Source organism: Stegastes partitus, unplaced genomic scaffold (assembly GCF_000690725.1).
Source record: "Stegastes partitus isolate 25-593 unplaced genomic scaffold, Stegastes_partitus-1.0.2 Scaffold1227, whole genome shotgun sequence".
In the NCBI taxonomy this organism is placed as follows: Eukaryota; Metazoa; Chordata; class Actinopteri; family Pomacentridae; genus Stegastes; species Stegastes partitus.
The window spans coordinates 179845-196431 of NW_007578958.1; the positions used below are offsets into that span (position 1 = coordinate 179845).

At 40.7% G+C, this 16587-nt stretch overlaps 1 protein-coding gene across 1 annotated transcript in view; it reads left to right on the plus strand.

Annotated features, from left to right (window-relative positions):
* The first annotated feature begins 3771 nt into the window (after positions 1-3771).
* LOC103368977 (nuclear pore complex protein Nup93) overlaps positions 3772-16587 on the plus strand; it is a 32044-nt gene continuing 19228 nt past the window's right edge. Inside the window, exons 1-3 of the mRNA XM_008297539.1 lie at positions 3772-3879; positions 5021-5203; positions 5933-6050. Coding sequence (XP_008295761.1) covers positions 5025-5203; positions 5933-6050 — 297 coding nt within the window. The 5' untranslated portion in view covers positions 3772-3879; positions 5021-5024. The remainder of the gene's footprint in view (positions 3880-5020; positions 5204-5932; positions 6051-16587) is intronic.

The window sequence follows — 16587 nt, forward strand, 5'->3', positions numbered from 1 at the left end:
GTGGTTTTACTGTGTCAGACAGCGACTCGTTAAATGTAGGTCGGCGTCTAACTGGCAGGTCGGAGCTTAAATGTGGGTCAGAAACAGGACAAATTAGGAAAACAATGTGTTTCATGCACTGGATCATACTTTGGCTGCAGCTGACAAAAAGGCAAACGTGTTCAGGGCTACATATGTAGGTTATTACTTCTCTCTATGAAAGGCAGAAACTGTCTTCAAATGTTTAAAGTTTGTATAAAAAGTCAACTTCAAAATAATAATAATAATAATAATTCATTTTATTTGTATAGCGCTTTTCAAGAACTCAAAGACGCTTCACAGGATAAAAGCAAAGCAATAAAAGCATTAAACAACAAGCAATAAATACAAAGGTTGACAATATAGAAATACAGCAAGCAGGTGAAAAAATAAAAAATAAAAAACAAAAAAACTGTAAAAAAAATGTAACTTGCACTCGTAATTCTAGCAGAAAGTGGTCCAGGAAACACTAACATAAGACAATATGACACAAACAGAGAAAGCCCTCAATGAAACCAATGAAATGCTCAGTTATTAAATGCTATAAAGCAGCCACCTGTGTTATTATTGACACTCGTGTCTTTGCTTCTGTGACATGTCAGGATTGTAGTTTTCATGTTATTGTGATATGTTTTCATGGCCCGTGAGGTTTTATTTTGCAGTCAACTGGGTTTGCACCTGTGTCATTCATGCAAACACTGAATTAGAAATGCACAAATCTTTTCTGAATTTTTGCCGTCAGTTTCCTTTCCATGGTGACGTGAAGCTTTCCAAACACACATATTCAAGCTCATCACAAGGATGGCTGATGATCTTAAAGCCCCTGAAGCTGGACTTCACATTCAGTGCAGGTTAATGATCTGAGTGTTTTGTTGTCAACGGTCACACAAGCTCTGCTGTGCAGCTCTGTCCATGCCAGCCTTCTGTGTTGTATAACAGAGCAGTCAGTTGCACACTGTTCAGTATTATATAATGAAGCAGCTCTGGGGGTTTGTGCTCCACATGACCGTGATCTGTCCTCATCAAGCAACAAACTGCCGCCTGGAAGCAGACATCCATCAGCCATCTGGTCTCTGTGAGCTGAGCTGCAGCCAGTGGTGTCCTCTGATGAGGCGACGGCAAGAGTTAAAGCAACAACCGACAGCAAACGGTGGCACTAATTCTTATTATGTGTGTGTCTGATCTGGAGATTTGTTTTCAGGAGTGACTTCAGACTGGAGGATGGTGTCAAGTGTGTTTGATAGAAAAACAAAAAGAAAAAACTCTTATCTTCTGCCCTGGATGGAGGACACTGATCACTAATTTTAAGATGCTAAATAGCTTACATTAAGTTGAAATGCAAATATAAATAAAATATTCTTTGTGGTAATGTTTTTTAAGGGACATGATGGTATTAGTTAATTTATGTGAACCTATGAACACACTTTAAACTCTTCTCTTTAAACTATTCTAAAAAGAATTAAATATTAGAATCTGACAAACTGATCTGTGGTACGTCGTTGATCACTGGAGCAAAAACATATGAAGTGTTGCCAACATTTGTTGTAAAACAGGAGGGGGATGCAAAACATTACTGCTGTTGCTAATTGTTTAATTCAGGAAGTTCATGAACATGTTTCTTAAAAAACTGAAGTTTTATTTATTTGAAAAAAAAATCTAATTTATCAGTGATAGTCTGTTTGACTCAAGTTTTAGTCCATAAAACAAACTAGTTTTTAATATCAATTAATAGAATGATACACAAAATTATTTTTTTTAATCTTTCAAATTAACAAGACGTACCTATTTTGCCATAATTATTTTCATTATTTGTAAATATGTTGTTGACAACTTTAAAATAACGTATTTACTAGTCCAATTTTCAGTCATTAGTAAAGCAACTTTTTCTTTCAAATCATGGCAAAGATGAGTAAAACAATGATATTTTATATTTTTGGCTGATTTAAATACAGCAAAAGGGTAAGTTTATGGTCAAACATTGCGAAAGAGCGAATTACTATCTGTACAAATACAGATTTGTCTCAAGTTTTAGCCTTTTCTTCTGATTTTACTTGTTATCTGTAATTTAAGAAAACATGAAAAATCTGCAACATTACAGTAATTTGTTCCAAACATTACAGTTGAAATATGTTTAAAACAAACTTTTTTTTCTTTACAGTGAACACATATCTATTTGAAATAGCAATATGTATACAAATTATATACAGTGTACAACGATAATAAACATTTGAGTGTGTTTACGTCACTGTTGTCCTGCAGACAGTCAGTGTTCCACAGAGATAAAGTCATTTCCCTCATGCTTTAACCTACATTTCTCTGAACTACCTCGACATCAATGCGCTCCATAAACCTGTTATCTCAATGACCTCGCTGTCCTCGACGCAGTAATCCAAGGTTGCCCCATATGGTGTTCCTGAACTCTTCAAATGTTCCTGAACTCTTAAAATGTAAACATTGCAGAGAGTTGGTTTGCAGGTACAACCTAAGTCCTACACAAAACAACAACATGAACATGGACAAATTTCTGTTTCAACTTTTCAAATGCTTTTCTTGCCTTTAACTGCATTTTATGTGTGCACAGAGAATGGTAGAATTATATTGCTCCTATGTGGTCACTGAAATAAATGATAGGAGTGACAAAAAAAGAGAGAGAAATGACCGTAATAAAATTATTCATATTTGCGAGAGCTATGTGTCAGTTTGTAGTTTAATGATTAATTTGGATGTTTGGCTACTGTTGTGGATGCATGTTTATTTGAGATTTATTTAGATTTTTTTATTGGTTGGTTATTTATTAAGTTTCATTTATGTTTGTTTTGTTTATTCTGATAAGATTTTTGGTCTGTAGGTACACTGGCAGGTATCAGATAGGTTTTTTTTTTTTTTTTTTAAACCAGAACAAGAGAGGCAGCAGGAGCCATGAATCTGTTTGCGTGCGTTACATTTTGAACTTCTTTTACCTACATGCCCGTGGCACATCAGTGGCTCTTTAAGTATGAATTTGAGTTCTATTTCTAACAGATAGCCACTACAATGTTGTTATAGTTGATGGTAAAAGGACCCGTATAGCTGTGGGCCTGATTCTGCTGACTGACATGATTTTTAGGTCCTTCTGTCTGAGCAGATGGGAGCACATATCACATTATTAATTAATTATTAAGTGGAAAGGGCTTTATATATCTATTTAAAGGAAACATAATTAATACTGGGCTGCAAGATGGGTCGGTTGCCTCGCAGCTAGAAGGTCGCCGGTTTGTATCCTGGTGAGGACACCCGGGTTCTTTCTGTGTGGAGTCTCCATGTTCTCCCCGTGCAGCGTGGGTTCTCTCCGGGTTCTCCGGCTTCCTCCCACAGCCCAGAAACATGCCGAAGTTAACTGGTGGTTCTAAATTGTCGTAGGTGTGAATGTGAGTGTGCTTGGCTGTCTGTCTCTAAGTGTAGCCCTGTGATAGACTGGTTACCTGTCCAGGTGAACCTGCCTTCACCCTGAGTCAGCTGGGATAGACTCCAGCCCCACGTGACCCTAGTGAGGATTAAGGTGTAGAGATAATGGATGGATGGAAAATTAATGCACACATCACAGTATTTTTGTACATACATGATGTTACACACTCACTATGAAAACACAATGGGTGGCAACATTCACCTTCAACGTTGGTTTTGCAGTCCGCCAGTAAAACCAAAGAAGAAGAAAAACTTCCGGCATGTGTCGGGTATCGTCCAATCACCATCGACTCCAGAAGTGCCGGGTCAAATAATATTCTTTCATGCCGAACACAACTGAGTGAGAACTAATTATTGTAAACACGTTTACCCGAGGAGCACAAACAGGACCACAGATTCACCTGCCTCACACAACAGGTACGAGGTTCCTCGTCCTCCAACAGTGTTTAATTTAGCTCAACTGCCATCATAAGAGAGAACGTTAGCATTTTAGCCTGCTAGCTAACTCCATAGAGCGCCGTTCACTTTGACTTGGGGCTAAATAGTAGCATGCTAACAACGCTAGGCCGGAAGGCTAGCGCCAAGAAAGTAGTCCAGACATGTGGTGGTCGTGATTCTTATCGGGTTCATTCTCAGCGGCTGAAGTTAACTTTCAAACGGTAACTTGATGCTGTCCCTGCTGCGAGTTTCGACCAACTGCCCAACTTTTAGCATTTTCACACTAAGCTAATACAACCATGCGCGCGCTTCAGGTGTCAGTTTGTTGATGTCAGCTGTCAGGAGGTGACTGTGTGTCCGTTACACACCTGATTGCACGGTTCATTCAGAATTTGTGTAGAGTCTGCTATAAATATGTAACTGTGAAGTCGTATGGCAGCGGTGAAACTTGAATTAATTCGTATTTTAAGTGGGGAAAACATAACAAAACAAGTCTATATAAAGTCAGATGAAGTGATCATGTTTTAGTTGCACAACCTGCTACGATTAACTGATTAGTTGTCAACTATAAAATTAATTGTTTTAATAATGAAGTAATTGGTTTGAGTCTTTTTTTTTTTTTTTAAAGAAAAAAAGGTTAACTTTTTGATTCCAGCTTCTTAAATGTGAATGTTTTCTAGTTTCTTTACTCCTCCATGCCTGTAGACTGAATGTCTTCAGGTTGTGGATAAACAAGATGTTTAAGGACTTTGCTTTGGAGCTTTGGGAAACCCTAATCAACATTTTTCACTTTTTTATTTAGACATTTTATAGTCCAAACAGCTCATCTGTAGAACAACTGACAGATGAATCGATAATGAAGGTAATGGTTAGTTGCAGACGTGGTATTGTCCACCCCTAACTCAGCACTCTCTTTTGGTTTATCTGGCATTCAAGTGGATACTCTAATATTGAAGCTCAACCTTTGCTTTTTAATTGCATAACAATTGCTTTATTTCATTCCAGTTTTCTATGGTGCAGAGACAGAGCAATATAAGCTGTACCACGGTGCTCTGTTCATACCTCTCAGGTCCAGTCCTTTGCATTCACCTGTAAACTCTCTCCCTCTGTCTTTGTGTAGCGGTATGGATGCTGAGGGTTTTGGGGAGCTGCTGCAGCAGGCAGAACAGCTAGCTGCTGAGACAGAAGCAGTGTCTGAGCTGCCACATGTTGAGAGGAACCTTCAGGAGATCCAACAGGCCGGGGAAAGGCTTCGATCCCGCACACTGACCCGAACATCACAAGATGCTGCAGACGTCAAAGCGTAAGCACTATATTCTATGCAATGATATCACAATGGCTGGTTGATTGTAATAGATTGTTGGGTATTATACATAACCTCTTTACTAGATTGTGAAGTTGTATATATAAGTAGTTTTCTGCTTTACTTTTGAAAAGGATTGCATTTTATGTCTGCATCTGACCATCATGGTAAGAGCAGGCACAATAACATGTTAATTAACTACAAGAGAGACTTGATGCTTAATGCAAAAGTATTTGCATCTATGGGCGTTGGGAAACAGCCAAGATGAACTTAAAAAATATCAGGAATACAGTAACGTCTGTCTCAGATGTTGAAGGTTACAGCATTTAATTTGGCACTATTTGACATTTAACTTGATGTTAAGAATCTTAAAGTGACCATATAGTAAAAGATAAAATAGCTTATTTGCAGTCTAAATAAAATGTAGATTAAAACAGCTGTTTAAAATCCATTTTAGCCTATCCTCTGGGATGCTTTTTGTGTTAAGAGTAAACTGAGGTGTCTTTGATTCACATCTTACAGGCTCAATTCTTTATAAATGCCACTTATTTTGTATATTTTTTAGAATTTCCTTGTAAATGGCTTCAAAGAAATCGTTTCAGTTTCTTGAATCTGATGTGATCTGTGTCCCGTTAGCCTCTTGCACCCTCTAGTGGTTGTTGAGCACAACCACAGTTCTCTGTCAGTCTTGGTCCAAGTTGTCTCACCACCTTTCTGTCTCACTCTTAGGTCAATCCTCCTCGGTTCCAGAGGATTAGACATCTTCCACATTTCTCAGAGGCTGGAAAGTCTAAGTGCTGCCACCACTTTTGAGCCCCTGGAGCCAGTCAAAGACACTGACATACAGGTAGGAATGACACATGTAGTACGTCATATGTCCAGCCAGCTCTGTGCTCGCTGCTAATTCAGTCTTGTGGTGCTTGCATTGATTGTCTTACTAGAAGATGATTCACTCAAGAGGGAGGTTTTTGTGGACTACAAGAAGATAATCCATTATCTAGTGTTTCATGTGTATATAGTAGCGCCTAATCAATGGTACTTCTCCAAGAAATTATCTTTGACTGAGTGTTCATAGCTCAAACACTGGCTTGCAGGAAGATCGCATTAACAAGTAAGAATTCTAATTTAGTTTGTAGCCAAGATCTGGAAGTAAAGTTAATTAGCTACAGATGATAAAATCTACTGGTTGTCCCCCGACAAGCCAAGCCAAATATAGACTCAGCATTTCCTGCAAAATGCGTTAGTTTGGGGAAGAAAATGTTTGACGTTTGTTACTAGAAAGTGGCAGGAGTGGAGATTAAAGGGGCAACAGATATATTTACACAAAGGCACTTCAGGGAGGGTTGTGTTGTTTTGTTCACGGAAAAACAGATTTGTAGCGTGACCAAAAGGTTTTGTTTTGGTGGTCAGTGAACAAAGACAGCTGTGGACATGGACACTGTCACCTACCCAAGGGTATAGCTTACCTTCCTACTGAGAGGCATGTAACAGGAATGACCCTGAAATCAAGGAGTCAGGCTGAAGTGGAGGTCAATCCATCTCCAATAGTTTGTTTTTAAACAGCGTAACAGTAATTTGGAGCAGAAAAAGCTGATAGCATCAGGTGTCTATGTTTGCTAGTAACAGAGAGCAGAGGTTATCTTTAGTGTCATATGTTCATAATGCTGTATGATAACAGCACATTGACAGTCATGTAGAGCGTGACAGGTGGAGGATGCTCAGCCATTGGCCACCATCAGACCTAAGTTTGATAAATACTTATAGTTTATAAAACCTTCTGTGATCTGATTAATTGTTTGGGATATTAATCAGTTGATCTTAGCACTGAACTGTACCTGTAAGTACAATAACGTTGTTTATCCACTCCTGACTAATCATTTATAGATCCTGTTCAGCATTTTGGTTCTAATTCTCTGCTGTGATTGTGTCGGACGAGTGTGCGTGTTGTCGTAAACCTGAACTGTGGAACTCTTTTCACTTTAGTAGACTGGCAGCTAGTATTTTTTCACACCTGGGGAGGCACAAGGAGGGAATTTATGTGGGCATCTGAAAGTTTTTGGTGAGTGGTTGAGAAGAGAAGTTTGGTAGATTGCTTTAGGCGATGTCACATGACTTAGCATTGGTTGGGTCTGAATGCTGCAAATTTAAGACTGTCTAACCAGGGCTAGCCAGACCTCTGAACTGGGTCGGTTCTACACAGCCGCTCCCTTTCTTGCCTTTAGGCTCGTGGCTCAAGGCTACATTTGCAGCTGAATCCTGAACCAAACTGTTGACGGTCAAGTTGTCTAAAACGTTACCCTGCTGCTTTAATTTCAATCAGTTTTGAGTCTGACAAAGTTATGCAATATTAAATGGGCACCGTATTCTTTTAACACTGGGTTATGGTTCTTCTGGTTCAGGAAAGTTGCAGGTCCTCTCTCTGTCTCAGTTTAATCCTCAGTCTGTCATCATCCATCTTTGTCCATTTGTTCTATTCACACTCTCCTGTTTAGCCATAGATGGAACACCATGTTAACACATGTCTCGAGCTATATTTCAGTTTTCTTCTTCTGTTGCTGTTGAGCTGTCATCCTCGTACATTTACTCCTCTGGTTCATCGACATCTCTTTTATTCTTCTTGGTCAGCCGGATGTGTGCTGACCTGGGTGGGTTTGACTGAATGACTGGAAGAGCACTTAGCTTCTGGCACTGAACACACACACACACACACACACACACACACACACCCTCCCTGCCATTACTTTTTCCCCCTTATGGCTCTATAAGAACTCAGTGCATTGTAAATGTTCATCTCAGAACAGAAGTGAAATATCTGCATCGTATCGGCGTTCATTTTACAGTTTTATTTATAGTTTCTGTTCTCTTTGCTGCATCAGCAATCGAACACAACAGGACATTTTAAACCTTCCATTTAGTGGTGAAATGAACCTTTGCTCCTTCTAATGTTTTGTACCTTTGATTAAGTCAGAATGTTTTGGTGCTGGACTGTGTTATCCTGAAAGCTGCACATATGATTGAATATATCTAAGATTTATTTCCAACAAAATTAACATTTCAAAACAGTGTCGACAAAATTAAAAAGAACGCAAGTCCAGATGTTTATGCCTGTTGGTTACTGGCAGCATGTGAGACTATCAGGCCAGCTAGAGGTGAGCAGCCATCTAACAAGCTGTCTGCTGGCACTTGGCTAATTCTGTTTTAATGAAGACGATGAGACCATTTACACACAGTCGCATATTGTGACTAATTGTGAGTCTAATCTAACTGGGTGTGTTTGGCTCCATGACAAGCAGCCAAAAAAAAAACATTAAGCAGACTCAGGAGGCCCACACAGCCAGGAAAAAACCCCTAAAACAACAGGGAGATGTTGTTTGAATGTACGACCACTGGAAGCAGACTAAGCCCAGCTCTCAGCTGAGGGATCGTACAGATCTCCATTAGACAACCTGCTGGGAGAGTCTCAGTCACGTTACATCACTAAGTACACTGAGGAGAAAAGAGGTTAATTGGTGCTGAGATATTACAAGACATCAACACACTACATTAACTGGCAAAAGGCAAACAACGTTAAAAAAAAAAACCACACATACTTTGCGTTACACTTTTTAAGATACTGTGAAGGCATTGGTCTAGTAGTTAAACGTTGCATATCAAAGTAAATTCATGTACTGTTTCACACTGATAAACAGCAGCAGGAGGGAAATCAGATAAAAATAATTGACTAGCAGGCTTTGTATTGGCTCAGAACGGGCCTTTAGGGGGCGACTATGCACAGTGGTGAGCGTGATCAATCAGTGTACAGTAAAGGCAAGAAGTCTCTTCTATCTTATTTTCCTAACTTATTTTCCTGCTTTTTCTGACCATTTATTAAACTAATATGCCTATCAGGCTTGAGTAAATTAAACCTTAATTTAAAAATGAATGCTCGGTGGTTCTTATCATTTTTGAAACTTCTTTGGGGTTGTTGCCTAAAACTCCACGATGCAGGAAATCGAGACAAAAAGCATCCTGAATGACAAACCTGAATGCAGAAGTACAGTTTTTGTCCAGACTTAAAGCTGGAAAGTTGTCTGTTGCCATAGCCGTGTGGTAGCTTTCTGCACTAGAGACGTTCTATGTGTGGAAATGATCTGAATCTATACAGTTTAATATGTATGTTGGAAAGAGTGATAATTCCTTTACTATTCATTTCTGTGTGCAGCAGAGTAGAACATATTCATTCCTCGTTGCACAGAAGTCAGTCTAACTGAACCTTGACGTATAACTTTGAGGCTCTCCCGTGTCCAGCCGGTTTGACTGATCTGTGGGATCACCCACTGTTTCTTTATATTCGTGTTGTGTAGCTGCATTACTGAAACAATACAAAGATTAGAAAAGGAGCGAGACTGCAGGAAAACGCCTGATAAAACGTTTTATATTCTGCAAACATCAGCTTTTGCAGTTTATGCTCGCCATCCTCAACACACTATTTCCTGTTTCCTCTGCTTTGTTTACGCCGTGCAAGTAAATCTCACCAGGCACAGGTTTGTCTTGTGATATAGAGACGGATAATTCAAGTTTTTCTTTCTTGATAGCAGTTTTTGAAACCTTATCAAGGCTTTCTTTTCCATTACAAGACTTAAACTCGGCCCCTATATGGCGTCATACAACTCCTAAACAGAAAAAACTACATTGAGACCATTTGGAGAAAAGTGGAAGTCATCGTATATTAGGAGACTAGACAACTGCCTGTTCAGATGTTGTCTCTATCTGTAGCCTTAATGCTGCTTGGCTATGAGTTGTTAATTAATGGTCTTTCATAGTTAATCAGCACTAATACTGTTCGGTAGCCCCAGTGTAACCTGCAGGAGGTTTGAAGGCTCCTGTAGTGTGTTTTGCTGCCACAGAGGAGGCAAGTTCATGACAAGCAGGGAGAAAATCGGCTGTCACAGATGATGTGCTCAGAAAGACAGTCTGAAAATACTAATTTGCCCCCTCCACCCACAGAAACCTGGAGAAGACCCTGCTCAGCTCAGGGCATCTGCCAACTGAGAGTAGAAATCTGATATTGTCTCTCTTTTCCACATTTAAAATCTGTGTAGTTCAGAGCCTTGACGTATTTTCTTTTTCTTTTCACTTAACTTTTTATTTAAATTTTATAAACACAAAAACAACATCAAAACTTTGCTTGGGTAACTACTATGCATCCACATCATTAATCGTTTGTTCTGCTGTTCCGTATTTTATATTCAGTCCATTTGTTCCATTTTTTGTCCATTTGTGCTTCTTGGAGTCGCAGTTTGTGAGTTAGTTTTTCCATTGTGTAGATTCCTTCAACAATTGTCAACGTTGGCCCTTTGTTGGTGGTTCTATCTTTCCCCAGTTCCTGGTATTAGCTTTCTTAGAAGCCACTAAAAGTATCTTAACCAGGTATATATCGCTTCCCACTAGACTTTCATCAGAGAAGCCGTGACGTATTTTCATGTTAAGGTAACATGAGGGCTGAGATTGGCACAAAAAAACTTGCCGCCATAATTCACTAAAGGTAAATATTTCTGTGAAAGCACTGCATCTTATAAGACAGTGACTGATACTGTCTGGCTGATACTGATCTGCCTAATAAGGCCAGCTCTGGGACCAACGTATAATATCCATGTATCCCCCTGCAACATGTGCAGCATCTTAACTCAATTTCAGCGCGTAGTGTTGTGTTTAATTTAGATTTAAAGGATGCGAGACCTTGGGGACTGGAGTGCGCGAGGTTCATAGACAGGACACAAAGGAAACGCACACGTGCTGCTATTATTTATGAATGTGCGTCTGTGTGTATGTTTGCGCATGAGTGAGCTGATGCATGCCGGCACGGCTCCACACATGCATCCAGCGGGCAGCGGTGTGTGAATGATGCGTCTGTATGTATGGCCGAGTGCAAATTACTGAGGATCTTACTATAGGAGACGGTATAGACGCAGAGCCGTGGATTAAGGCTCCACAGTGGGCAACGTATTTTAATTTAAGACGGTTTGGTTTGTTAAATGAGGGTTTCTCAGTCTGTTGCGATATCAGAATACAGCCCATTCCTTTGTTGGATGTTCAACGTCTTTTAGTGACTAAGAGCTGTTTAACTTTTGTCAGTGAACACTTTATTATGTAAATCTGTTTATGGCATAATACCGCACAGCTACCATGTATTATTTAACATTGTGATGTTAACAGGAAGTTATCAATACAGTCTGAGGGAATAAACATCAGTTAAAACTATTTTATAAAATACATACATGGTGTGCAATCAGTTATGCTATATATTTGTGAATAATGTAAATAATTTGATTAAACAGAAATGACAAACATTTAATGGTTCCGTGTTTTACGTGAGAATTTAGGTTTTGGCTATGTCTTGGTTTTAGAGCGTCTGTGAGACAAAACAAGACATCTGATGACATCTATTTTTGATCAAGGGGAAAAAAATGAAAGATTAATAAATAAAGAAAAAATGTGTTATTGGCGATGATTTTTTTTCTGGGTAATGAGAAATTTTGTTATTCATCTTTTTAAAAAAATCACTTGTGCAGGAGGCCAGAGAGGGATGAGTATAATAATAATAATAATAATAATAATAATACATACGTTTTATATAGCACTTTTTGAGAACTCAAAGACAGTAAACAGAAACAGGAACATAATCATTTATACATTTTACTCCTGTGTTTCTTCCTCATCTGTGCGTCTCCAGGAATGTAGGCAGACGTATAGCAGGTCTCAACCTGAGCAGGTCACCTTGAAATGAACAGAAAGAACAGTTTCTAAATGAATTTTTACAATTAAGTCTTCTCTTGAGATCTGCCTGTGGGACATTTGTAACCGTCTGTTCTCCAGTGGCGGTAAAAGTATTTTACATTTTAATAAGTAAAACTGCAAAACAGCAGTGAAAAAATACTCTGTTTGAAATAACAACATAAAAAAATCCCACTTAAGTATTTGCAGCAACTTAAAGTATGAAAGTAAAAGCAGTGCTATCGTCCTTTTGGTTGATATATTATTTATATGATGGATTATTGTTGTCAGATTAATAAAACTGAAACATCAGTGGTAGACAGCGTGTTACTGGTGGAGCTGCTCGAGGTGCAACTAGTACATAAATCTGTTTTTAGACTTTTTTTTTGTAAATTTGGATCTTTCAAACAATTATATAAAAGAAACTATCCCGCTTGTTTAAACAGATAACTACGTATACGCATCTGAAACGTGTACGACCCCGATGACACGCTGTTTTTTGTAATACGTCATAACTTGTTAGGTGGAGGTTTAATCATTAACCATGTGTTTCTTAAAGCTTGGTATATTTTAAATGTTATGGATTAGATTCTACAGTATTTCCCTCTGATGTGCACTGGAAGAATAAAGTAGCACATAAAGGAAATATTCAGAGTAAAGTGCAGGTACCTGAATATTGTGCCTAAGTACAGTACTCGAGTAAATCTACTCAGTTACATTCCACCACCGATGCTCTTTGTCTCGGTTATGAAACGCTGTTGGTCGGCGTTGGTTACTTGTTCCTGGTATCGTACAGTAATGCATATAGAGATAAACGGAGGAGGACTACAAACAGAAACTGGAAAGCAGAGACACATGAAACATGCAGAAACATGAAACTGTACAAGTGGAAGGCGGAGAGCAGTGCCGGTAGAAAAATGGCGACCGGCTGCAACATTTTTTTTCAGTCTGTGTCCTCGTCTCACTTTTCACTGTTCCATCTTTCTCTGCCAGCGTTCGCTCTGCCTCCGTCTCCTCACCTCACCCTCTTTCAGCTGGTCTCTCCGCTTACTCTCCCCTTTCTCTTCCACCTTACCTTCTTTGCTCTCTGATTTTTTTTTTCCCCCTCTTTTCCTTCCTCTATCATTTCCATCCTTTCTCTCCCTCTCTTTCTGCTCTCCTGCCCTCCCCAGCCCCGTACATGCACACATATCCCTCAGCAGTGATGGCATGCGTTCAGCGGATGCAGTTGGCTAAGCCCAGAGCATCTGCTGAGATACAAGAACACTCCTGACATAGCTTCGCGCGATGTGTGTGTGTGTGTGTGTCTCGTGCACAGGCTCCTTGTGCTGTGTTTGCATGCCTGTATCTGTGTCAGTCGCTATCGATTGCTGCCGTATACTGTGTCTCTCCGTGTGCTTATGAATGAATGTGTGTGTGTAGCGTAGATGTGTCTGCACGTGGGCGCATGCATCCGTGTGTGCTCTGGCGTGCACATATAAATGCGGCTATATGGCACGTGTCTACATGAATGAGATTCTGCTACGTGCACAAAACTTCAAGTGGTTGTGTGGATTAACATGCCAGCTTTTGTGTGTGTGTGTATGTGTGTGTGTGTGTGCTGTAATAGTCAGCCTGCATATAGGAATGCCCCCCCCACCTACCCACCCACCCCTTCCCCCGATGTGCCTCCCAAACCCTTCATTAACTAAACATGACCCTTAAGAGCATGATTAGCCTCATTTCAAGACAGGATGTCGGAAGCCATCAACCGAGGGGGAAAAAATCCATTACTATAATTGCATTGAGCTGAGGGAGGGAGGAGAGAGGGAGGGAAGAAAGGAAGGATGCATAGATGGATAAAAAAGGAAGAAAATGAGTGGGACTGAGGGAGGGAGGAGGCAGAGGGCCGTCAGAGATGCTGGGATGGAGTGAGGGAAGGAGAGAGAGAGAGGATGGAGGATGACGGCTGAGTGGGGGGGTGTCAGCTGATGGCAGGAACTGATATTCTATATGAATCCATAGCTCCTTCTCGTGCATTCCCCCTGTGTCTGAGCGCTTAGTTGGTACTGCCCTCCGACAATAAAACCACCTTCAGTGAGTCTTGATGTGGCACTTCCACTCGGTACTCCGGCTCACTCACCAGAGTGACTGGCCTGCTTTTGAACGGGGAAAGGCTGCAAGCGGACCGCCATGCCGGCTCGACAGGGCACAGGGAACACGCCCCAGCATGGCGGCCACTTCTGCTGCCCCGACACAGCGACACGGGGGGATGGAGAGGCGGAGGGGCGATGCAGGTCTCCTGGGCTGTCAAAGCCCAGATACCTAAAGGCAGACAAAGAAACGAAAAACTATTTTTTTACTTTTCCTTGTCTCATCCTGTCTTCTCGTCTGCCTGTGTGTCTGCCAGGCAGCAGTAAGGCTCTCAGCATGAGTGAGTATTTCATATACACATGGATACACACACACACACACACACACACACACACACACTGACTCACAGGCAGGCATGTGCTTTGTCTGTCACACTTTGGTGTCACCTGTCTGCCTTTCTTCATCTCTCCTCTGGTTAAACTACATCGTGTGTCGTTATGTAGCGCTGAGGGAGATGACTGGATTAATTGTTAATGCGAGGTGGCAAACATCACGAAATTGATTTACACCCTACATGATATACATGTAGTTTGTTTTCTGTGTGTATTTGTGCTACACAGGAAATGAAAGAATGAAGGGTGGGGTTTCTCTTTCACACACACACACACACTCACTCGGACAGTGGTCGGCTCATTATGTCAAGGCAAATGCCTCCGACTTGTACTTTCACAATGACTTGCACAGCGAGCAGAGCTTCTTCTCCTTATTTCCCCTTTAACTGCTCTTTGACTATGTCCTTAAGTAGCCTCTAGATTCCTAGAAACCATCCATCTCGAACATACCGTGTCTATTCGTGTGTGATAAGGATGAAACCAGGTTGAAACGGTGAGAAATCAAATGCTCTGATTTTCCTGAATGTACAATACGATTGCATTGACGCGTAGACAGTGTGGCTGCCTTGACTTAAGCTAATGGAAGGAGGGCCTGTGCTCCAGCACACAGGATGAACACGCGTGTTCATGTTAACACGCACAGTCGAAGAGACACGCATTTTTAAGAATCAGTTTTTATGTGATTTCCTAAAATACGGTCATGTGTGCTTATTGGCCTAAAACCCGGTGTATTTTTAGAGACGCAGTTACATGTCCACTGGTCTTTCATAAGATCTGCACATTGTGGCAGAAATCACAGACAAAGAATGAAACTTCCATCAGTTGTATGTTAAATGGAGGGCAGACTCGTTCAGGTTTTGCCTTTCCACCCAGTTTAACATCTCCTACGTGTGTTTAATCAGAATGGGGGTATTTCCTGATTTATCAGCCATTATTAAATAATCTTTCTGAGGCTGTGTTCCTCTTCCTGTAGAAGCTTCTGGGCTGTCTGGCCAGCAGTCTGTGGGTGTTCACAGTGGGTTGCAGATCTCTGAGGATACACAATACAGGGGTGGGGCAACACAAACGTACATCTTTAGATATACCAACTGCCCAGCGCTGAATTGATCTTTAAGAGTGATAAGCATGCATTTGCCTTAACTAAAATGTCTTCTTTCTTTTGGTCTGAATGCTTCAGCGGGGCTCTTTAACATGACGCCTTTCTCGATTTTATGTTTATTTTTACCATTCGGGAATGAATGCAAGGAGGAACTGAAGCATTGGCAGCGTTCAGTCAGTGTGATATGCCGGTACAGAGTGTCTCAGACTGAATAACACGCCAAGTCTTTCAGCTGTTTAGTCCTAATCCAAATTACACAGCAGTTGTGATATTAGCAATAATGATGTCATGCCTGCTTGTGACAAAGCTTTGAAATCGTCTTAGAATTAAGTAAAATTGGCTAGTTTCTCCGTGGAAATATTGATCATAAAGGGAGAAACATCATACGTAGCAGGAAAAAAAAAAAAAATCAGAGATTCGTCTCAAATAGCAATGGCAGCTCTCGAGCATAAAGCGTTCTTTGTCAATATTTATTAGAAGTAATATTTCTGTGAACGCGAAAAGCTTTTGCATGTCAGACAAAATGGGGATTTTGGCCACAGCTGTTGGGTAAGTTGTCAATTTACATTTGGCACAAAAACTGGTGTATAGGCAAAGTTGTTGGCAGGGCGAGTGCAGCTGGCAGCGGGCAACACAATGACAGCGATGAAGAATTTTTGCCTCCTGTTGAAGCAAAAATGCTGAGGCGACTCCCCAGAAGCGCTGTCCAGCGTCGCCCAATGTGCCACCTTTGGTTTATATTCCTTTGGAGAGGCTAGTCCCCCCGCCCTCGCCCCACCACTACACCCACCTCCTGCCTGTTTCTGGAAAACATGTCAGTCACATCCCCCTTTCTCCAATTTACCGGAACAGTCAGTCATCACTATGACTAATACAGTCTCCTGATCTATTATAGCAGATAGATCCCATAAGCCCCCCTATTCTGTTCCATTGTATTCTATTCTGCTCTATTCATTTTTCCAGTGCAGCTCTCCAGTGAGCGTTGACCTGAGCTCTTCTCTGGTTAGAGTGGTTAAATATAGACCTATTCTCAGCCTCTCCTGGGAAAAGGAGAGATGGGGAAAGAA